Below are 25,338 nucleotides of genomic sequence, written 5' to 3' on the forward strand. Positions count from 1 at the left end.
CGTAATTAATACAATAAAATCAGGAGTAGATCACGCTGCAAGTGCTGAACTACATTGTTTTAAGGTTCCCCCAAGAATATCGTTTTATATGCTCAGAAAAACAATTTTATTAGAAAATAATTGGTACTTGTAAGAACAGGTCAGTGTCGTTCGCAGTCTCCTCAAATTGTGAACTTGATTGTTGGGACTTGGGGTCACTATGATGAGATGCCATCAGATACTATCAAAAGGATCTCCCTCAAGTTTCTGCAATCAACCTCTGTTTCTCTTCAAATTATGGCAAGCACGGTCTATCATTGAAAGATTATTTTAAAATTACTGAGAACTTCTACAGTCGGCCATCATTGTGTACAGCTTGGAATCTAGTAGATGAATCTGTAAAAAAATATACATAACATTATGGAGTAAACTGTGTTAATTTCTAAAAACGTAGTCGTTTTCTAATTTTTTTATGATGACTTCTGATTTGGCATTAATGTAAAACAAAGCAACTATTCAATGCTCCAAAATGCCTAATGTTCTATTTCTAGTCTTTAGACAATATAATTTAGTTCCCTTCAGTCTTAAAATATACTCAGAAACTGAGCATTGAAAATTTGCTATGGAGAGCTTCAAAGATTCAGAATAATAAGAAAACTTCTCTTCTCCACCACACCCCCCTCCTCCCGAATGAACAAAAATTAAGAGCCATTATTTAGGCTATTGCATTTCTGACGTGTTTTAGGCATGGCATCGATTGTCACCATGTACACTTAAAAATAGCAATGGGTTATAACTTCAACATGAAATATTAATTTTCATTGATATGCAGCTTTATTTTTGGGGGGGGGGGGTTGGAAATAATATCAAGCATTCCTCAAAAATAACAACAACATGCTCCAGGATTCTTTAATTTCAAATTATCTGTCAGAAGTAAGACATGACAGAAAATTAAAATTATCTCCATGAAATATAAGATTAGGAATGTTCTGTACAAGAAAATTGTGGTTTGGAGCAAAGGAATTCCAGATGCCATTAATCAAAAACAAAAACAAATGGAGAAAATTGCTAGAAGAACTCAACTGGTAAGGGTGTATGTACCCGTGGGAAGAGAAACAATCTTTCAGTCCAATAATTATTTATCAGCATTTTGTTTGCTACAGCATCCTGACCATGGCACGGAGAAGATTGATTCAACAGGAAATTGGAATCATAATCACTGAATTAATCTAAAACAATGAGGGGTCATATACCCATGAGTTCAAATTGAATTAGCACTGAAATTTAACTCTATGTTGATTCAGATTAAGGCAAATCATGGCCATGCAGTAAGTATCCTTTCAGGGAATTGGCATGGTTATATCAGCAGCTTTTGAGTTACAACATCACAGTCGATGCAATAAAAATTGTTTCTATTGCACTTCATTATGTTATCTTTATACAAATGTAATGAAATTGAGATCAATGTTAGGAGGTTATAATCTGATAACAGACCAAAGATAAAAAGCAGTGAAATCTCCATTGACTGTTACAATTTCAAATATTATTATTTAAATATATTGTATTATTTTGGCCCACGCTGTACAGACTTTTAAATAACAATGGTTTTATTTCAGGATCAGACAGTAGTTTTGCTCCGGAGAATAGATGAGAATTGGTATGAAGGAAAATACCCTGGGACAAATCGTAAAGGGATATTTCCTGTCACTTATGTTGAAGTCATTGGAAAACCACTGGATCCCATCTGTCACAAAGAACATGAAACATCTGCAGGTGATCTGAAAATAGAAACAGCTTCCCAGGGGTCTCTACATCAGGTAAGATGTCACAAGGGATAACTTTGTTTGATGCATTGGAAACTAGATGGTATTTTTCAAATGAAGTACAAACATTTGCTTCTGGGGTGATAACATAATTATTCTTTAGTTATTATTGTATGCTGTCAGATTCACAAAATTATCAGCTTGGGTTTCCTTATTTAAGAAGTTCCTGGGATGAATATGTTGTCTTTTTGCACAAACTTAAGCAGATTGAGATGTAACCCAGGGCCAGGTAGAGCATGACCTGACCCAGATCTTGCAATTGACTTCAGCCTTTGTCTCTCCCATATGATTCCTAAGGACCCACTAACCTTTTGAAAATTCATGGTTGTGATTAAGCTTGAGATAGCTATACCAAAACTATCCCATAATGTGAATTGTATGACCGACAACAATCTCAGGTGATAAAATTCAAATTGTTTTAATGGTCTGTGCCAGCCACAGCAGTCATAATTGTACCCAGAGTGGTGGGATGAGCTATGTCTCCACCAAATGAGCTGTAATGTGCTCCTTCCTCTGCTAACCTGCAGGTCACGCTTCGGCAAGGTGTAGCACCTGCTTAGCCTTCCAATCAGGGTCACAGGAAGCCATGGGAGCAGCAGTGGCTGGTCATATGAGCAGATGGTGCATATCACAATTCCTGGCAGACAGTCTCTGAAGAGTATTGATAATTGCTGGGATCACCTGTTTTATAAAGAGACTGCCCAGAAGAAGCCAATGGCAAACCACTTCTGTGGAAAAATTTGGCAACAGCAATCATGGTCATGGAAAGACCATGATTGCCTACATCATACGGCATGGCACATAATGAATGAATAAACAAATTGCGCCCACCTCTTCCATTTCCTCTAGCTACTCATTTGACATACGTACCACCATCTGTAGGAGGAAAGCTGTCCCTTAGGTGCAAACTAAATATTTCTCCTCTGACAGTAAACCTATGTCTTTTAGTTCTGGACTCCCCTACCATGGGGAAATGTTGTCACTATGCAATTTATCAATGCCCTTGCTGATTTTATAAAGTCTCCTGCTGGCTAGTAGGCTCCAGAGAAAATGTCCTAACTTATCCAGCATCTCCATAAGTCCTCTAATCATGGTAATGTTCTTATAAAATCATCTTTGTGCCAGTTTAATGGCATCTTTCTTATAGCTGGGAAATTAGAACTATATCTCAATTCTTGCACTCAATGAAGGCAATACTCCAAATGTCTTCTTCATGACCCTGTCTCTTTGTATCAACACTTTCAAGAAACAATGGATCTTTTCCCTCAGGTCTCTCTGCAGGCCTTGCCATTTATAGTGTATGGCCTTCCATAATTTGTTATTTAACTAAATTAAATTCCATCTGTCATTCCTGAGCCCACTGACCCATTGATCACGATCTTAGATTAGATTAGATTATGAGGACACGCAGTCCTCTTTTATTGTCATTTAGTAATGCATGCATTAAGAAATGATACAACGTTCCTCCAGAATGATATCACAGAAACACAAGACAAACCAAAACTAAAAAAACTGACAAAAACCACATAATTATAACATATAGTTACAACAGTGCAAAGTAATACCGTAATTTGATGAAGAACAGACCATGGACATGGTAAAAAAAAAGGCTCAAAGTCTTTCGAAAGTCCCATCATCTCACGCAGACAGTAGAAGGGAGAAACTCTCCCTGCCATGAGCTTCCAGCGCCGCAAACTTGCTGATGCAGCACCGTGGAAATACCCGACCACAGCCGACCCTTGAGACCATCCGAAAACTTCGAGCCTCCGATCAGCCCTCCGACGCCAAGCACCGAGCACCATCTCTGCCGAGCACTTCGACCCCGGCCCCGGCAACAGGCAGTAGGCAAAGCTGAGGATTTGGGTCCTTCCCCTCCGGAGATTCTCGATCACACAGTAGCAGCAGCAGCGAAGCAGGCATTTCAGAAGTTTCTCCAGATGTTCCTCCGTCCTTCTCACATCTGTCTCCATCAAATCAGGATTGTGCACAGCCCCTACTTAACAAATACAATATCATTTCGGAGTGGCCGTGCGCGCTGTGTCGTGCCGCCATCTTCACCTCCCCTCCTCTCATAGTAATCTTAGATAACATCCTTCACTACACCACCAATTTTGGTGTTATTCCAGACTTACTAACCATGTACATTCTTCCCCAAATTGTTAATACAAAAGCAATGGACTGAATCTCACTACTTGTGGTACACCAATCTGAGAAACAAACTCTCTACTACCACACTCTATCTCTAGCTATACAGATACTTGGCACAAACTCTCTGTATATTCTCATGATCTCATTAAAAATATATTGCTGTCCACCTTGGTTGGAATAGATGAGTTGGACTGAAAGCCATGCTTCATGCTGTAGTACCCTATGACTCCATGCTACATTATTTCAACATAAGACATGAAGAAAACCGTTTTTCATTATTTAGTGCTGTTATGTTTTCAACAAAACATTTTTAGATCTGTCAATGGTTCCACCTCAGTGAACACAAACAAGTAATATGCTTAAGTTTATTATCCAGTACTCATGGAAATGTAAATTGGTATCAAAATAATATAGCCTCTTGTATTATGAGAAGGACTCTAATCTATCTATTCAGCTTTCCCTTCTCCAATGTTAGAAAAGGTAAACAGATGAACACTTCAGATTCTTTTAATGATATATTAGTGAACAGGCTGACTCACTTTCTAACCCATAAGAAAATGAGCAGAATAATATTTGATGCTAGTTTTCACTTTGTTTCAATTGCATAACATATGAAATATAGAAGCACATCATCTGCTCATTTTATGCAGTTAGTGCACTCTTCTGACCAGAAGAAATAGAAAGCTTTCTCTATTTATATCTGGCTTCTTTGTCAATTTGTGTGCATAATGCTTGTTGCCATATTTGCTGGGTATTTCATCTATTGTTCTCTCCTAATGTGTCCAGATATTTACTTGCTGAAATGCCAATCAAATTTGATAGTTGTCTATTGCTGGACTTGTGACATTCAAAATCTTTAGACATAGAAACCTACCGGCAGTTTATTGGTGAACTTTCTTTTCTTCTATAACCTGACAGGAAGCATATGGCGAGAATGCAATTTGCACTCTTTTTGAAATTAATTCAATATTTTAAAATATATTCATACAAAATAAATGTTTGGAACCTCAAAATGTGACATTTTACTTTTCTTGCTTCAAATTTATTTTTAGTTTTGTAAAAATTATAGCTTGAGCTAACGATACCAATTTTTAAAAATATTGTAGCGGTATTGTACACACAGCGCTAGAATAACGACACGTAGTCGGTGAGTTGGAGTTGCGATAAAAAAGATTTATTCAAACTTCGCGGCCTCCTTTAAAGCCTTCCCGTTCCCGCCCTCCCCAGGCGGGACTGCTGTGGGGAATGCATATTCGCAGACCCTGTCCGCGCGCGGGATTCTGCCCCTGCTGGTGAAGGCGGCCTGGCGCCCTTTTTGGGGCCGGCCTCTCTGCCGGTACGCGCTGTTTCATGAGCTGGTTTGAGTGTGCTGGAAAGTGGGTCGCCACAATATCCTTTTTTTTGGAAGGGTATCTAATAGTCACGCAGCAGAGAAACAGCTCACTGTGTCTACGTATTATCTGTCAGAATCAGAATCAGGTTTATTATCACCTGCATGTGTGAACTTTGTTGGCTTAGCAGCAGCAGTTTAATGCAATACATAATATAGAAGAAAAAAAAACAGAATAAAATAATAATAATAATAAATCAATCAATCAATCAATTACAGTGTAAGTATATTGAATAGATTAAGAATCATACCAAAAACAGAAAGAATATATATTCAAAAAGTGAGATAGTATTCAAGAGTTCAATGTCCATTTAGGAATCTACTGAGTCATAATGAAGAGTCTCAGTCCAAAAAGTGGACTCTATTCCTTTCCATAGATGCTACCTGACATACTAGGTTCCTCCATCATTTTGTGTGTTTTACTTTTGATTTCCAGAATCTACAGCATCTCTTGTGTTTATTATGTACTTTCATTGCCTTTCTGTTAAACGTATCTGCTTAAAAGTAGGAATTGTAATTTTAGATCACTGACCTACAGATTGTGTTAGCCATGAAACAGTACTAGGAATAAGTGTGTACCTTCTACATCTGAGAATTTTTATGTAATAGATCAGGAAGAAGACTGATTAATTTATTTGCCTGCTTGTATGATGTAGTGTAACTGGACTACACCGCATTAGAATAATGTACCAACAGCTTTAAATTCTATTTGAATTCCATTCTGCCTTAATAAAATTTGTACTCACCCAAAATCATGAGAGGAATTCCCTGTACTTCAAGAGAGGAACCCTGGAGCACATCCTCAGCGGCTGTGCAAGGGCACTTGGTGAGGGACGGTACAGGTGGAGGCATGATCAGGTCCTGAAGACCATCGCTGAAGCCGTCAGTGCAGGAGTTGAGTGGGCGAAGTGGTCCCGACCCTCCAAGCAGACCATTGCCTTTGTCAGAGCTGGGGAGCAGCCAATACCTGCCAAAAGAACATCTGCTGGCATCCTGACCTCTGCAAGGGACTGGCAGCTGTTGGTGGACCTCAAACGGTAACTGAAGTTCCCCAACCATATAGCAGCCACCACCCTGCGACCAGACATTGTCCTAGTGTCTGAGTCTGCTAAGTAAGTGGTGCTGCTGGAGCTGACGGTCCTATGGGAAGATTGCTTGGAAGAGGCCTTTGAAAGGAAGCTCTCCAAGTACGTAGGACTGGCCAGCAACTGTCAGCAGGCTGGATGGAGAGTGAGGTGTCTCCCAGTGGAAGCTGGTTGTAGGGGATTCGCAGCCTGTTCCATAGCTAGAGCCTTCTGCAAATTGGGCATCGAGGGAGAGAGGAAGAGGAGAGCCATCCGCAGTACCACTGATGCGGCAGAGAGGGCCTCAAGATGGCTGTGGCTCAAAAGAGGGGAGCCATGGAGTCATAAGTAGCTAGCCATCTGGACACAAGCTGGGGTCTGATCAGCCCCGGCTGGGTCACCCGGAGGAGGTTGTATGATGTTGAAAGACCAAAAACACCCGATGATTCCAGGAACATCACTGAGGATGTGTCCAGAAGCATCAGTAGATGTATGTACACAGCCACCTCCCAACCAGAAAAAAGAAATTCAAATAAATGAAGAGCAAATCAGAGCAATATATTTACAAATGCATTTTATCATAATACAAAAGGTGAGGTTCTAAATTTGATCAGACATTGGCTTCATGTATTTTTCAGAAGTTGGAGAAGACTGGAGAAATCCCTGATGACTGGAAATGGCCTAGCATTTTCCCAGTATATAAGAAGGGTAATTGTAATGACCCTGTTAATAGTCGACCAGTAAGCTTAATGTGTATCATAGGCAGGATCATAGAAATGTTAATAAAGAATGAGATGGAAAAGGAGCTGATAAGAACAGGCATATTAACAGAAAGCCAGCATGGGTTCAAAAAGGAGAAATCCCGTTTTACTAATATGCTGGAGTTCTATGAATAGGCAAGTAAAATTATAATAACAATAGAGTGGTTGATATCATTTACTTGGACTTTCAGAAAGCTTTTGACAAGGTACCCCACTAGAGGTTACTAATCAAATTACAGGAAGCAGAGATTTAGGGTAAGGTGTGTAAAAGAAGTTCCACAGGGATCAGTTTTGGGGCCACTGCTGTTTTTAATTTACATTAATGATTTGGATAACAAATAAACTAGTATAGTTTGCCAATGACACAAAATTAGGGGGATGCTCTGATGACGTCCAGGCAGCAGAGTCAATATGGCTAGAGCTAAACAAAATCCAGATGTGGGCAGATAAATGGCAGATGAAATTTAATGTAAGTAAATGTAAAATATTACATATAGGAAGCGGATATATTAGCAATAAATATACAATAAGGGAGAAAGCGCACTGTATGAGAAGGGTTTGGGCATTCTGGTAGACTCATCACTATCAATGCACAGAAGCGATTAGGAAGGCTAATAGGATGTTGGGCTATGTAATGCACTCACTTGAGTTCAAGTCTAGAGACGTTCTCCTTAAGCTGTAAAATGTGCTTGTGAGGCCACACCTTGAGTACTATGTACAATTTTGGTCTCCATGTTTTGTGAGGGATGTGAAGGCACTGGAGAAAGTTCGGAGAAGGGCAACAAGACTCATTCCAGGCCTATGGGGTATGAGCTAAGAAGAAAGACTGAAAGAATTAAATCTTTTTTGCCTAAGTAGATGTAGAATGAGAGGAGTCTTGATAGAAGTGCTCAAAATCATTAACAATATAAGTAAAGTGGATGCCAGCTGCTACTTCAGAATTAATCCATCTTCAAGTACACAGTGCCATAGGTGGAGACAAGTTAAGGGGAGATTTCATTTTAACAGCAGGAAACATTTCCTTACACAGTGAGTTGTGGACACATGGAACAAACTATGTAGTTGTGTAGTTGAGAGTAGTACCTTAGAGACTTTCAAATCTAAACTCGATAGTTATTTTAACACGATCTGAATAGGAATTTGGCAAGCTTTGTTGGGACAAATGGCTTTCTCTTGTTAAAAACTCCCTAATGTTTAAATGTCCATGGAAAAATCCAGAGAGTTGTAGTAGATTGTTGACTGTCCGACTGGAGGCCTGTGACTCGTGTAGATTGGTGCTGAACCCCTTGTTGTTTGTCACCCATATCAACAATTTGGTTGACAATGTGGTAAACTGGATCAGCAAATTTGCAGATGACACCAAGATTGGGGGTACAGTGGACAGCAAGAAAGACTGAAAAATGGCAGATGGAATTTAATGCATGAGGTTTAAAGTGAGAATTTGCATTTTGGGGGGACAAACCAAGGTAGGACTTACATGGTGAGTGGTAGGACACTAGAGGGTGCAGTTGAACAGAGGGATCTGGGGATACAGATCCATAATTCCTTGAAAGTGGCATCACAAGGTGGATAGGATCATAACAAAAGCTTTTGGCACCCTGGGCTTCATAAATCAAAGTATTGAGTACAGGAATTGGGAGGTTATGTTGAAGTTGTGTAAGATATTGTTGAGCCCTAATTTGGAGTATTGTGTGACTTAAAACTAAAGATGTCAATAAGATTCAAAAAATGCAGAGAAGATTTACAAGGATGTTGCCAGGATGTGAGGACCAGAGTTATAAAAAAAAGGTAAAATGGGTTAGGTCTTTATTCCCTAGAGCAAAGAAGAATGACAGAGCTATACAAAATTATGAGACGGATAGAGGTTGTAAATGCAAGCAGGCTTTTACCACTGAAGTTAGCTGAGACTAGACGCAAGGATGGGTTAAGGGTGAAAGGTGAAATGTTTAAGGGAAACATGAAGGAGAACTTTGTCACTTAGAAGGTGGCGAGAGTGCGGAATGAGCTGCCAGTGGAAGTGATTGATGTCATCATATAAGAGAAAGTTGGATAAGTACATGGATGGGAGGATGGAAGAGGTATGGAGGGCTATGGTCTGGATGGAGGTCGATGGGAGCAGGCAGATTAGTATTTTGGCATGGACTAGATGGGCTGAAGGGCCTGTTTCTGTCTGTGGTGTACAATGAATGACTCTATGCCTCTATGAAAAGACCTTATATTTTCCCCACACAATAAGCTCCTAATATTATGAAAAGCAGAGGGCGAGAAAGAGGCGAGTGACTTGGATATGGAATGGGTAGGAGTGGTGAACAGGAGTGAAGCAAATCAAAACAGGTTATTATCAGGCACAGTCTTGCTGTTGTTTAAAGGAGCAACAGATGAGATCACTAATTGTCTATACTAGGCAATTTTAGGCAGTAAAGAACATGTTTCTTCAGGGCAGTTCGGTTCCTATCATCTTTATGGGAAGGATTTTACAGCTGTAATCAATTCCCACTGCAGATTAGCTCCAAAGAATCTGCCATCCAAAAAGAATGGCAGGAGAGTACAAATTTTTCTAAAGCTGGTGAACATTTTTCTAATTCTAAATCAGAAATCTGCTGCATTTTCTTACCAGAAGATATCAACTGGAACAGCCTTGGCTGACTAAGGCCACCATGAGCATTTCATTTATCTAATAATGTTACATTTGAAGTTATTCAAAATAGCACAGCACAGAGGAACTGCAGGCTGCTCCACCATGCATGGATAATTATCAGAATAAATAAATAAAGCACCTTATCGATTTCACTGTTCTAGCTTTGACACAATAGCTGTGAATGATTCATTTAATAAATATGTTAGCTCAAGATTAGAGTTTACACTAGCTACATATTGAGGCCAGCCTTTGCACTGGCAATAGATCAAAGTGTCAGTAACCATTTTATAAAGAATTTTGTGCTAACAAATGGCTATGTGCTGAAGTGTATGACGACTGTATTTCAAGAAGAGAATATGAACTGAGTTTATATCTGGTGTGCAATTTGTTAATATGTGTATATGAAAGGACAACTGGACAAATGGAAAGATGCACACGTCCTCAGCAAAACTGAGTTTCTCTTGTTAGGGAGAAGGTTATAGCTGATGATTACATTTCAGAGTTTTGCTTTACCTCTGGTCATTTTCATGCATGATTAATCACTCTGGAAAGATTGCTTTGCACAAAATAGTGTTTTGCTGATTTTGCCATTGTTGGTGGTCTTGTGAATATTTTCTTTGCAGATATAGGTGGCCCCGTGGGGATATTTTCAGGGTTGGAGGAAAATGACAGTTACAAGGAAAGTTATTGCGGAAGAGGGGCAGCTGCTAGAGAACGAAGGAGGGTACCAGTTAACAAGCTCTTAGATAGGCGCATTGATGATAGAAAAATGGGGAGCTATGTAGGAGGGAAGGGTTAGATTCATCTTAGAGAAAGTAAACAGACCATGAGCAGAAGGGCCTGTGTTCTTTATTCTATTTTAATGCAAGGAGTATTATGAATAAAGTCATGAGCTTAGAGCGTGGATCAGCACTTGGAGCTATAATGTTGTGGCCATTACAGAGACTTGGATGGTGCAAGGGCAGGAATTGCTACTTCAAGTGCCAAGCTTTAGATGTTTCAGAAAGGATAGGGAGGAGGTAGAAAAGGTGGGGGCATGGCACTATTGATCAGAGATAGTGTCACAGCTGCAGAAAAGGAGGAAGTCATGGAGGGGTTGTCCACAGAACCTCTGTGGGTGGAAGTTTGGAATAGGAAGGGGTCAATAACTCTGCTGGGTGTTTTTTATAGACCACCCAATAGTAACAGGGGCATCGAGGAGCAGATAGGGAGACAGATTCTGGAAAGGACTAATAATAACAGGGTTGTTGTGGTGGGAGATTTTAATTTCCCAAATATTCATTGGCATCTCCCTAGAGTGAGGGGTTTAGATGAGGTAGTGTTTGTTAGGTGTGTTCAAAAAGGTTTCTTGACACAATATGTAGATAAACCTACAAGAGGATATGCTGTACCTGATCTGGTATTGGGAAATGAACCAGATCAGGTGTCAGGTCTCTCAGTGGGAGAACATTTTGGAGATAGTGATCACAATTCTATCTGCTTTACCATAGCATTGGAGAGGGATAGGAACAGATAAGTTAGGGATATGGTTAATTGGAGTAAGGGGAAATATGAGGCTATCAGGCAGGAAGTTGGAAGCATAAATTGGAAAAAGATGTTCTCGGGGAAACGTATGGAAGAAATGTGGCAAATGTTCAGGGGATATTTGCGTGGGGTTCTGAGTAGGCACGTTCCAATGAGACAGGGAAGTTATGGTACGGTACAGGAACCGTGGTGTACAAAGGCTGTTGTAAATCTAGTCAAGAAGAAAAGAAGAGCTTATGAAAGGTTCAATAGACTAGGTAATTATAGGAATCTAAAAGATAAAAGGCTAGCAGGAAGGAGTTTAAGAATGAAATTAGGAGAGCCAGAAGGGGCCATGAGAAGGCCTTGGCAGACAGGATTAAGGAAAACCCCAAGGCATTCTACAAGTATGTGAAAAACAAGAGGATAAGATGTGAGAGAATAGGACCAATCAGATGTGACAATGGAAAAGTGTGTATGGAACCGTAGGAAATAGCGGAGGTACTTAATGAATACTTTGTTTCAGTATTCATTACGGAAAAGGATCTTGGTAATTGTAGGGATAACTTGCAGTGGACTGAACAGCTTGAGCATGTAGATATTAAGGAAGAGGATGTGCTGGAGCTTTTGGAAAGCATCAAGTTGAATAAGTCACTGGGACCGGACGAGAAAGTTTGCAGATGTTGTTCCCTTATTGAAGAAAGGGAGTAGGGATAGCCCAGGAAATTATAGGCCAGTGAGTCTTACTTCAGTAGTTGGTAGGTTGATGGAGAAGATCCTGAGAGGCAGGATTTATGAACAGTTGGAGAGGCACAATACAATTAGGAATAGTCAGCATGGCTTTGTCAAAGGCAGGTCGTGCCTTATGAGCCTGACTGAATTTTTTGAGGATGTGGCTAAACACATTAATGAAGGTAGAGCCATAGATGTAGTGTATATGGATTTTAGTAAGGCATTTAATAAGGTACCCCATGCACGGCTTATTGAGAAAGTAAGGAGGCATAGAATCCAAGGAGACATTGCTTTGTGGATCCAGAGCTGTCTTGCCCACAGAAGGCAAGGAGTGGTTGTAGATGGGTCATATTCTGCATGGAGGTTGGTGACCAGTGGTGTGCCTCAGGGATCTGTTCTGGAACCCCTACTCTTTGTGATTTTTATAAATGACCTGGATGAGGAGAGATGGGTTAGTAAATTTGCTGATGACACAGAAGTTGGGGGTGTTGTGGATAGAGTGGAGGGCTATCAGAGGTTACAACGGGACATTGATTGGATGAAAAACTGGGCTGAGAAGTGGCAGAATGAGTTCAACCCAGATACGTGTGAGGTGGTTCATTTTGGTAGGTCAAATATGATGGCAGAATATAGCATTAATGGTAAGACTCTTGGCAGTGTGGAGGATCAGAGGGATCTTGGGGTCTGAGTCCATAGGACACTCAAAGCTGCTACACAGGTTGACTCTGTGGTTGAGAAGGCATACGATGCATTGGCCTTCATCAATCATGGGACTGAGATTAAGAGCTGAGAGGTAATGTTGCAGCTATATAGGACCCTGCTCAGACCCCACTTGGAGTACTGTGCTCAATTTTGGTCGCCTCACTACAGGAAGGATGTGGAAACCATAGAAAGGGTGCAGAGGAGATTTACAAGGATGTTGCCTGGATTGGGAGCATGCCTTATGAGAGTAGGTTGAATGAACTCGGCCTTTTCTCCTTTGAGTGACGGAGGATGAGAGGTGACCTGATAGAGGTGTTCAAGATGATGAGAGGCATTGATCGTGTGGATAGTCAGAGGCTTTTCCCCAGGGCTGAATTCCCCACAAGAGGGCATATTTTTAAGGTACAGAGGAGACGTCAGGGGTAAGTTTTTTACATAGAGTGGTTAGTGCATGGAATGGGCTGCTGGCAGCGGTGGTGGAGGCAGAAATAATAGGGTCTTTTAAGAGATTCCTGGTTGGCTACATGGAGCTTAGAAAAATAGAGGGCTATGGGTAAAGCCTAGGTAGCTCTAAGGTAGGAACATGTTCCGCACAGCTTTGTGGGCCGAAGGGCCTGTATTGTGCTCTAGGTTTTCTATGTTTCTATGTTTCTATGAACCAATGGGTCATAGTGATATTCAACACCATAAGGAGCACCAACTATATATTTCCGATCCTAAGCCCACAATGAGAGAAGCATGACAGTCTTCCTCAGAAAGTAATATGAAACGCACATGCTATATTCAAGATTCAAAGATTCAAAAAACTTTATTGTCATTCTAACCATACATCAGCTCTGCAGGGCAGAATGAGACAGCGTTTCTCAGGGGCAGTGCAATCATAACATAACAAACGCAACACTAAATAATAAACATAACAATAAATAGTAAAACACAACAACCACATGTCAGTTAAAATCAGTTATAAGTGTCCAGTGCAAGTTAAAAGTGTCCAAAGCAGAGTCAGGTGGAGCAGCTATTTAGCAGTCTGACTGCCTGTGGGAGGAAGCTGTTTAGTAGCCTTGTGGTTTTAGTTTTGATGCTCCTGTAACGTTTGCCTGATGGCAGAAGAACAAACAGTTCATGGAGAGGGTGTGAGGGGTCTTTAATGATGTACCGTGTCTTCTGGAGGCATCGACTCTGAAAGAGGTCTTGGACGAAAGGTAGGGAGACCCCAATAACCTTCTCTGCTCCCCTAACCACCCTCTGCAAGGCTTTTCTGTTGACAGCACTGCAGCTGGAGTACCAGGTTGTGATGCAAAAGGTCAGCACACTCTCAACCACGCCTCTGTAGAATGCAGTTAAGATGTTAGTAGGGAGCGATACTTGTTTAAGCTTCCTCAGAAAGTGCAATCTCTGCTGGGCCCGTTTCACAATTCCAGTGGTGTTCCTGGACCAAGTGAGATTGTCCGAGATCTGCACCCCAAGGAACTTGATGTTTTCCACTCTCTTCACTGTGGAGCCGCTGATGCTGAGGGGTGTGTGCTCAGGCTGAGACCGTCTGAAATCGACGATCATCTCCTTGGTTTTGGTAACATTAAGCATCAAGTTGTTATCCCTGCACCAGCTCTCTAGCTGTTTGACCTCCTTCCTGTACATTGTTTCATCATTTTTGCTGATGAGCCCCACCACTGTGGTATCACCTGCAAATTTAATGATCAGGTTCTCCTTGAATCTGGCTGCACAGCCATGTGTTAGCAGTGTAAACAGCAATGGCTAAGCACACAGCCTTGTGGGGATCCAGTGCTCAGTGTGATGGAGTCAGAGATGTTCCTGCCAACACGGACTGACTGTGGTCTCTCTGTCAAGAAATCCAGAATCCAGCGACAGGTGGCAGTGCTAAGGCCAAGCAGCGACAGTTTCTCCACTAGTCTCTGCGGGATGATGGTATTGAACACTAAAGTGAAATCAATGTACAGGATTCTGGCATAAGTGTCTTTGTTGTCCAAGTGAGAGAGAACTGTGTGCAGTGTAATGGATATTGCATCCTTCGTAGAGCGATTTGGACGATTAGCAAACTGAAGAGGATCCAGTGATGAGGGGAGGCTGGCTGTGATATGAGGCTTGCAAGCTCTTGCTATATCTTGCAAGCTCTATATTACCACCCTTATTAATTGAAAGAAATCTTTCCGCACCACTCCCCCTTCAATATCCAGAGTTTTGACAAGACAGGCAACAACCTTGGACTCAATGACAATAAGATCAAAGAATTGATTGTGGACTTCAGAAAGTGTAAGACAAGGGGACAGGCACCAATCCTCATTGAGGGATCAGTAGTGGAAAGAGTGGGCAATTTCAGGTTCCTGGGTATCAACATCTCTGAGGATCTATCCTGGGTCCAGCATTTCGATGCAGTTGCGAAGAAGGCAGGACAGCATCTACATTCCATTAGGAGATTGAGAAGGTTTGGTATGTCATTGAAGACACTCGTGAATTTCTACAGAAGTACCATGGAGAACATTCTAACTGATTGAATGACTGCCTGGTATGTGGTGTGGTGGAGGGGGGCACTGCACAGGATTGAAATAAGCTGCAGAAAGTTGTGAACTCAGTCAGCTCCATTATGCGCACTAGCTCCCCAGCATCCAGGACATCTTCAAGGAGCGATAATACCTCAAAAAAGGTGGCATCCATCATTAATGAACTGTCCCCTCCATTACCCAGGACATGTCCTCTTCTCATTGCTACCATCAGGGAGGAGGTACAGAAGCCTGAAAGCACACACTCGACAATTCAGAAACGATTCTTCCCCTCTGCCACCTAATTTCTGTATGAACATTGAACCCATGAACACTAGCTCACTACTTTTTTCTGTTTTTGCTCTATTTATTTAATTTAACTTTATTTCATTTCACTGCTGCTGCATGACCACAGATTTCACAATATAGGCATGTAATATTAAACCTGATTCTGATCACGTAGATTTGCATTCACTATCCTGGCAGCAATCATCATGACTATTCCTTTGTGCTATTTTTATTCCAAACTAAATATGTTACTAAGTTACAGCCTGGCTGTTGTGTTACACTGGCGTTTCCTTGTCCCTGTCTGTAGCTAGAGAAGACCTGCAGAGGTGGACATCAGTGAAAGCAATGCTGATGGCAGAACGATCATCATACAAGCACAGCTTCATAGGACAATAAGTGTCACAATGTAAATTAATTGCTGATTGCAAACTCAAAGTTTGCATGCTGTAAACAGGACTGCAAGTTCGTATTTTGGAATTTTTACTGGGATACCTTGTGCCTTAGAATCTTCACTATCCCATTGTCTGTAAATATTCATTTATATTCTTTGTTGCATATTGCACTTCTTAAGGTAAATTTGATACAACTTTCACCCTTTTGGCATTCTGTCCATCTATTAACACATCACTGAAACATGTTCTATACGGTTCAGTCAGTTATGAAAAGAAACAATGTTTAGATAATACAAAATTACTGCAAACTGTAAATAAATGAGCCAATTTCTCTCTTGTACCACACACACTGTTAAATTTTTACTTGAGTGCCTCATCTATTCAAGAATAGAAAAAATTTTCATGAGCCAAAATCATAATTTCTACAGAAAAAGAATGCTCACAGCTCTAAATGTTGGTGCTAGCCGTCAGTGAACTGCTTATATTTTGTCGTATGACATATGAAAACACTCAGTTTGCTTTCTGAATTCAAAAAAAAATCTTGCCTGGAAATTCATCTCTAGTTAGTAGTGTCTACATATTTGCACCAAGTTTGTGCCCTGGCTCTGAAATTAATTCAGTTCAAGTCAAATAACTTAATGTTGGAGATGGAATGGTGCAGTTTGCTGTCACAACTACATGGCATGCTCATGCTACTACCTGTGGAATAACCTTCTAGTCATTACTCCTTCAAACACATTGACATTGTTATCTCATTCACATAAAGCCAATAGGGCGTCTTTTCTCTTTACCCCTTGAATATGTTGTAGTGTGGTAGGCCAGTTCATTGGCTATATTTAAGAGGGAGTTAGATATGGTCCTGGTGGCTAAAGGGATCAGGAGGCATGGAGGGAAGGCTGGTGCAGGGTTCTGAGTTGGATGATCAGCCACGATCATACTGAATGGCGGTGCAGGCTCGAAGGGCCGAATGGCCTATTCCTGCACCTATTTTCTATGTTTCTATATTAATGTGCCAATAACCTTGCTTTAATAACATGTTTGACCTGAAAGTTTTCTTTCCACAGCCTTCATCCTGTACAGGTTAGAAATAGCCCATTTAATATTATGGACTGTGCTTGTTTTGAAAGTAAAGAAAATGTCCACTAAAGTATGTGGCAGATACATTTTCAAATAATGCTCCTGAGATTGGTGCTAAATGTACTGTATATGCAAATCATGTACAAATTGAACTGTGAATGATTGGAGCATATGTTATTTCCATACTTATTGAGAAGGTCTCCCCACACTTTTTAAAATTTTTATTCAAAATATCAGTGGAGTGGATCTACTGATGTCATGTTAGCTGAGGTTGTATACCTTTATAAGGTTTCCTTTAATGATGAACTTAAAGGCCAGCAAAGAATGTGACACTGATAAATATTCAAATGATTTCCATCTTAGATGTCGACTTATGAGATAATTCAGTAGAAAATGTTTTTCTTTCATGAAAGAATGAAAATCTGTATTTCTGTTGAATATTCAGATGGCAGCTCTTACTTTTAGAATCATAACTTACTGCAGACCTAGAAACCCAACCATTTTCTTTGACTTGAGACTTAATACAGGCACATAAAAGGAAGAATTTCATCATGTTGAAAATTGTTAAAGCTTTAATGAGCACAAATCCAGATAAATTATGGGTCATTTGACCTCCACTGTTGCTGCATAGCGTCATTCATTTTGGCAGAGATATTGAAATATTTGCGAGAGACTTGAAAACCATCAATTCCTCACTAGGATCTCAGGGGATTATAAAAACCATGAGATGTTGATAGATACACAGATGTCTCCAGAATGACTCCTACAAAAGTAGTCTTATTTTAAAATATATTGGTAAATCATAGAGATAAAGACATTCTACTTTTCTCAAAATAGATGTACATAGCTGCAAATTAAATTCATTCCTCAACTATCTGCTCATCTAATGCTACTCTGTCCATAGTTTTAAAGGATGTCTTTATGTTTTTTGTAGCTTCATCAAAGAAATGTGAATAATAAGAACATTCAGCATGGTGAAGAAATGTAAGTATTTTATTTCTGCAGGTGTTAAAAATAGTGCTTCAAATACAGTCAACAATCTACAAGAATACTGAAGTTTAGAGGAATGAAAGGACCTCATTGAAACCTACCAAATATTGAAAGACAGAGACAGAGCAGAACAGACAGTGGACAGAATAGACTCTGAAAGTATGTTTTCAATATTAGGAGAGTCCAGGGACAAGATCTCACAACCTCAGAGTAGAAGGATGTCCCATTAGAACAGTCACAAGGAGGAATTTCTTTAGCCAGAGGGTGGTGAAATCTGTGGAATTCAGTGGAATTCATTGCCACAGACGGCTGTGGAGGCCAAGTCATTGGGAATATTTAAAGAGGAGGTTGATAGATTTTTGATTAGTAAGGGAATCAAAGATTACTGGGAGAAGACAAGGAGGATAGGTTTGAGAGGAATAATAAATCATCCATGATGGAATGGTGAAGCTGACTCAATGGGTTGAATGGCCTAATTCTGCTCCTATGTCTTATGGTCTTATGATCTAATTCTGCTTGACAGAACACATAATCTGTTCTATGCAATCAATGATTGTGTGGAAGGAGAAGAGAAATATGGAAAAAAAGATTAATCTTACATTATGCAGAAAGAGCTGGTAATTATTTTATACGGTGCAGATAGGGCAGGTAGCAAAGTGTGTTTTCTGGGGAAACACTGGAGTATGTTTCTTTTCAATATATGTCACTGATGGTAGTACCTCTTGAGCAAAATGGTAAAATTGACAATATATTTGTTTACTTTGGTTCAAGCATTGGAGCAGGAAAAAGGATCCTATCTGTGAATACTGTTAACAGTCTACCGAGGTTTAGATCGTAAAAGCTGAAACTTGGCATGAAGATTAAACTTGAAAGTGAATTTCAGTCAATGCTCAGGAAAAGAGATAATACTTTCAGATTATAAGATCTACAAAAGCAAAAACTGACATTTATTAAGCAATTTTAAAATGGCAAAATATATTAATGCATATTAATATATTATTAAACAAAATTTGACACTGGACTACAGGAACTGTTACAATAGATGATTGGCCAAAATGTTCTATTTTTATGGGCTATCTTAACAAAGGTATGCTTATAATAACACGGGAGATAAAGCATGGCCCATCAGATCCTTACAGCTCCAAAGGATCAATTCCATAACTCTCACCTCCCTCTCCGTGTTTCTCTGTACTCGAACTTGTTCTCTCACAGACAAGCCCATCAGTTCACCTTTTACTGCTAATCTACATAAAGGGATAATTGACATCAGCCAATTAATCTACATTCACCTCTTTGAGACATTGGGAAAAGCTAGGCCATAATGTTGGAGAAGTGTGTTGCAATTCTGCATGGAAAAAGATGAGAGGCACAATGCTTTGGAGAGACAAATCCAGGATCATTTGGATATCTCAGAGAGATCATGTGACAGACTAAGTATTCTCCAATTATGCCACAAGAAATCTAGTTCAAATTTCAACGATCAAAGTAAGTTTATTATCATACTACTCTGAATTTCATTTTCTTGTGAGCTTTCTTGTGAATTTCATAGTAGAAAGAAGAAATGCAATAGAATAAATGAAAAGCTACACACAAAGACTGAAAAACAGCCGATATGCAAAAGAAGACAAACTGTGCAAATGCGTTAAATAAAATAAATAACAATAAGTAAATAAATAAATAACATTAGTAATGTGAGTTGTGGAGTCCTTGAAAGTGAGTCCATAGGTTGTGAACTCCAGGATTTGAGCTTGACCTTTTGAGCCAGAAATTATTCAACTCAGTACTTCTGTAAAACTAGCTGCATACTTGTATTACTTTTTTCTATTTCTGTGCTATATTTGTTTAAAACTAAAACTCATCACATGGTATTTAGTATATTCATATACAGTGGATTCCATTTAATTGGGCTATTGATTAATCGGGACAGCAGATTATTTTGGACAACTCTGAAAGAACAAAAACTAATCAAGAAAATAGCTAGGATTCCCTTTGTTTATTTGGGGCATTACACTGCTTAATTTTGGACAGGAGGCTGTTGCCAAACAGTTTCTAACCAGTGTCAGTTGTATGCATTTATATAGCTGTTGGGCTCTACACCATGCTTAGAGTGGACAGTCCTTAAAAGGCATCTGTTGCGTGTTTCTGTTAAAAAATCAGTAATTTTTGTCACTGATAGTTGGCAAGAAATAAGCAGTAAGACAATTCAGAACTGTTTCGCTCACTGCAGTTTCAAGCATTCAGGCATGGAAATGTCAGAAACAGCCAGGAGTGAAAATGAAATAATTTCACTACTTCAACAAGTTAAGAACTATGAAGAATTTGAAAGTATCAATAATCATCTTGAATGTTACAATGAAAATGAAGATTTGAAGTATGCAAATGTCAAAAGCATTTTGTGAAGGCAGTCTATTATCTGCACTAGGTGTCTGCACTGTTTTTGTTCATTTACAGTCAATCAAAAGAACAGCAGTGTACAGTGAATGAATTCCTCTGTCAATAGCCATTAGGATTTAATACACAGTTTTATATTATTGTAATGGTATTGGTAGTGTTCTAATTTATTTTGTCATCATCATCATCAGCTGCTGTGCCCAGTTTGAGCTTTGGCTGCCATCGCCCACACACTCCTGTTTCAGGTCAAGTGGATCAATTCATTGGTATTCACTTCCAGTTCTCTGACTGCTGTCTCCATCATCATTTGTCTTTGTCTTCCTCTTGTTTTCTTCCCTTCAATCTTTCCCATAATTACCGTGCATTCTAACTCCTCTTTCCTAATCACATGTCCAATGAAGTTATGTTGCCTTTTCATGATCTCATACATTATTTATTTTTTTGTGTTTGCTCTGTTCATGACATCCTTGTTAGATTTTCTTTTCATCCAAGATATCCTTTGCATTCTCCTCAAAATCCACATCTCTGCTGCTTCATTTTGTTTCCTCATGTTACTAGATATTGTCCAACATATTACATAACTGGATAAACGTAACATTTCAGTACTCTGAGGTGGGTTGTCATGCCTAGTTTAGTATTGGTCAGTATACTCTTCATTCTTGTAAAGGTGTCTTTTGCCATCCCTATTCTTCTTTTGATGTCCATGTCGCACCTGCCATCTGATGTCACACAGCTTCCTAAGTAGCAAAAGTTCTGTACTTGTTTTACATCTTCCCCATTTATTCTCAGCCTGCAAATGGGATTCTCCTTCTTTTTGCATATCACCATACATTCTGTCTTTTTGCAATTGATAGATAGGTCTTTGCACTTTCTTCAACAACTGTATCAATTAAGTTTTGTAGTTCTTCCTCTGTGCTTGCAATTAACACACTGTCATCTGCATATCTGAAATGATTGATGTTTTCACCACCAACTTTGATTCCTAAGATGTCTCTTATTTTTTGTAATATTGTTTCACTGTACACATTAAATAAATCAGGGGAGAAAACACATCCTTGTCTAACGCCTCTCTTGATTTTTGTAAACTGACTCACTTCTCCATCTATTCTTACAGCGGCAGTTTGTTCCCAGTACAGATTTCTGATAAGGCGGACGTCTCTCGAATCTAGATCTAGAATTTTCTGTAATATTTCAAATAACTTATTGTGCTTCACTTTATCAAATGCTTTTGTGTAGTCGATAAAGCAAACTGTTCTGTACTTCATTTAAATACATAATTTGTTACTCAGTTCAATGATAGTTTATCTTTATTTATATACCTTTTAAACCATTTCCATGAAACTAAGGCTAATTGAGACAGTTGCTTAATTGGGCCAAAATGTACTGGTCCCAATATATCCCAATTAATCAGAATCCACTGTATATTTATTAAAAAAAAGTAATCAAGATATATATATATTCAGGCGCCTTGACATTCGGCATGGGCGATCATGTCTCTCCATCCATCACGGTCCCTGACCCTCCGAATTGTAGTTGTTGCCTCCCCTGTTTCTAACCATGATGTTATTCCATCTATCATCTTCAGTCTCTGTCTGTTTCTGCTTCTACCTTCCAGCTTTCCAGTTGTAACTAAATGCTCTAATGTCTCTCTTTCCATGATGTGTCCAAAGAATTTTGATTGCTGTTTTCTGATTTTTTAAAGTAATGTATATTTTGTTTTCGTTCTCTGTAAAACTTCTTCGTTGGTTATCCTGTCCATATATGATATGCATAGCATTCTTCTGAGGAACCACACCTCTGCTGCATTGTTTCTTTTTTCCATTGCATTTTGTGATGGTCCATGACTCTCAGCCATACATAAATATAGGAAGAATCTAGCAGCTGAGAGCTCTAAGGAAGATGTCAACTGCTATTTTCTTGTTCGTTAGGAATCAAGATGCATATTTTATTTTTTAAAACTGAACTTTAAAGAGCTCAGATGCTGAGATTTTTAAATTTGCCTTTTTGTGTCCCAGCAATGCAAATTAAAAGAAATGAAGCACCTTTCATGTTCAAGCTATTGTAAACTGCTTTAGAGCCCATGAACTACTGATAGCTCCTGACAGGTCATCCACTTGAAATGCTGAATCTGTTTCTCTCTGCACAGATGCAGACTGCCTAGCTGAGAAAATTAGTTATATTTTGCTTTTATTTCACTTTTGAAGTGCAGATGTTATTATACTGAACGTAAGATAATTTATTCATGGAAAACTCCCACAAGAAGTTTGATAATAACCAAGCAATTCAGATATTGGTTGAGGGTTAAACATTAAAGCATCACACTAACTGTCTTATTATTCTTTAGTAAAGTACTGTGATCCTTTACATCTGTCTGAGGGCGGGGGGGGGGGGAACAGGTTTAGTTTGATATAGCATCCAAAATATAGCGGTTCTAATGATTAAGGAAGTACACTGTCATTATGAAAAAATATTATAATTTTTTATTATTTGGACAGGGATAAAAGCTAAAACTACATAGTGATACTGCTGATAACTTTGATGTATGTGTCTAACCACTAATCTTTAATTGGTTGAGACTGCGTAATGTCCATTCCAACATACTTCTAGTCAGCAATCAACAGGAATTCTGCAGATGCTGGAAATTCAAGCAACACACATCAAAGTTGCTGGTGAACGCAGCAGGCCAGGCAGCATCTCTAGGAGTAGTATAGTCGACGTTTCAGGCCGAGACCCTTCATCAGGACTAACTGAAGGAAGAGTTAGTAAGAGATTTGAAAGTGGGAGGGGGAGGGGGAGATCCAAAATGATGGGAGAAGACAGGAGGGGGAGGGATGGAGCCAAGAGCTGGACAGGTGATTGGCAAAGGGGATATGAGAGGATCGTGGGACAGGAGGCCCAGGGAGAAAGACAAGGGCGGGTAACCCAGAGGATGGGCAAGGTGAGGGAGAAAAAGGAGAGTGAGAGAAAGAATGTGTGTATAAAAATAAATAATGGATGGGGTACGAGGGGGAGGTGAGGCATTAGCGGAAGTTAGAGAAGTCAATGTTCATGCCATCAGGTTAGAGGCTACCCAGATGGAATATAAGGTGTTGTTCCTCCAACCTGAGTGTGGCTTTCATAGTTCTAGGTAGCTTCCTTTGTTCTCTTCCCCAGAAACTTTAAGTTATAAACAGCCCCGTTGAATTGCTCCAACCACCATCAAGTCCCAATCAACTCAAATTTCTGATGGATATTGGGTTCCATTTAAGCAATATTTATTATTGTTTATTTATTTAGAGATACAGTGCAGAATAGTCCCCTCCGGACCAATGTGCCACACCGCCCAGCAACCTACCTATTTACAGGACAATTGACAATGACTGATTAACCTACTAACAAGTCTTTGGACTGTGGGAGGAAACTGGATCACACACAGGGAGAACATACAAACTCCTTACAGACAGCGCCAGAAATGAACTCCAAGCTCCGATGCCCCAAGCTGCAATAGCGTCACACTAACCGCTACGCTACCGAGGTGCCTTTTTGAAATTCACTTAAAAAGCCACTTGTTAAAAATTCACTTTCTTGTTTTGGCTATTACAACAGATTTCCTCCCTCCTCCAGAACTACAATCCTTCAATATGTCTGAGTTTCTCGACCTTGGGCATCTTAATCACTTCTTTATTTTGTCCACTGTTGTTGATCCAACCTTCTGCAGCCAAGACCCAAGGCTCTGCGATTTACTCCCCATCCTCTTTTACTTCCTTCAAGGGAACCAAAACCAACTTTTCTGAACAATCTTTTGATCATCTGCCTAGTGCAGCTTGTTGTAAAGTTGTTTCTGACAGTACTCTTGTGAAATACCCTGCAGTGTTTTGTTGTGTTCAGCATGCTTTACAATGACAGTCTATTGTTGTTCAGAGGGACAGGATGTGAATTCAGCCTTGTAAATTCCCTGTATGTTAAAGCAGAGCTGGGCACACAGTACTTACCCTCAGGAAAAATGGATGGTAGAAGAATGACTCAATTTATGTTCTGCCCTATTCGTTCAAGAATGCAGTTACAGAATAAAGCTATTCAAAACCTTCAAAAAGCTTTTTTTTCTGTACTGTCAGAAACTGGTGCATTTTTTTCCTGTACTGTCAGAAACGTGAATGAAAAGCTAAAAGAAACGGTTTCTCTGTGTGAATGAGATACAAAGCCAAAAATGGTGATAAAACTCATTTATATTGCAGATACTTGGCTTTGTATTCCTTTGCTCCCAACAAAGATGATGAATTGGAACTCAGAGAAGGAGACCTTGTTAGTGTTATTAGCAAATGGGATGATGGTTGGTACTTAGGTAAGTATGAATATTTTAATGTACATTTTAATCATGTTGTATTCTTTAGAGTCCCATAGATTGAAATGTATAAGAATCATTTCACTGTAGAATGAGTCACAAGATGTAAAGCAAGTATTGCCTGTACCACAAAATGCAATTACTCAGCTGCCTCATATTAGGCAGCCCTCAGTTCACTTTCACTTTGAATCTGCACTATTCACGATGGCCTGAAATTCAGACATATTCTGATTACTGTACATGTCCAAGGTTGCCTATTTCCAGAGCATAATTGCAATCACATGGGCCCAAAAATTTATCCAAGCATTTACAATTTGCCCTTTTATGCCTTTGTTGATTGCCAATGGGATAATGCCATTTTCTCCGCACATATTGTTAAGAAATTAGGCTATATTGTTCTGAGGTATATCTATCATTGGTATCTCTTCAACCAGGTTTTAATAGTGCAGCAGCACTAATTAAAGGTGGGCTCTTACAGTACTTCTCAGCCCGTTGCTGGTAACCCACCCCAAGTAGGTACTCTTTAATTATCTAAGTGATCTATTTTCCTTTGTACTACACTCGCCCCCTGCTCAACTGTGTCATCCCACCATGAATATCAAGATCTGAATTTCCAACCTCCTGCACCCACCTGAGGTCCT

At 39.6% G+C, this 25,338-nt stretch overlaps 1 protein-coding gene across 5 annotated transcripts in view; it reads left to right on the forward strand.

The window, feature by feature from the left end:
• Window positions 1-25,338, forward strand: part of LOC134349225 (uncharacterized) — a 155,789-nt gene that overhangs the window by 111,954 nt on the left and 18,497 nt on the right. For all 5 annotated transcript variants that reach the window (XM_063053236.1, XM_063053233.1, XM_063053232.1 and 2 more), the window contains 3 exons: window positions 1,596-1,796; window positions 17,930-17,979; window positions 24,591-24,697. In XM_063053236.1, coding sequence (XP_062909306.1) covers window positions 1,596-1,796; window positions 17,930-17,979; window positions 24,591-24,697 — 358 coding nt within the window. The remainder of the gene's footprint in view (window positions 1-1,595; window positions 1,797-17,929; window positions 17,980-24,590; window positions 24,698-25,338) is intronic.

Source organism: Mobula hypostoma, chromosome 7, assembly GCF_963921235.1.
Source record: "Mobula hypostoma chromosome 7, sMobHyp1.1, whole genome shotgun sequence".
NCBI lineage: Eukaryota > Metazoa > Chordata > Chondrichthyes > Myliobatiformes > Myliobatidae > Mobula > Mobula hypostoma.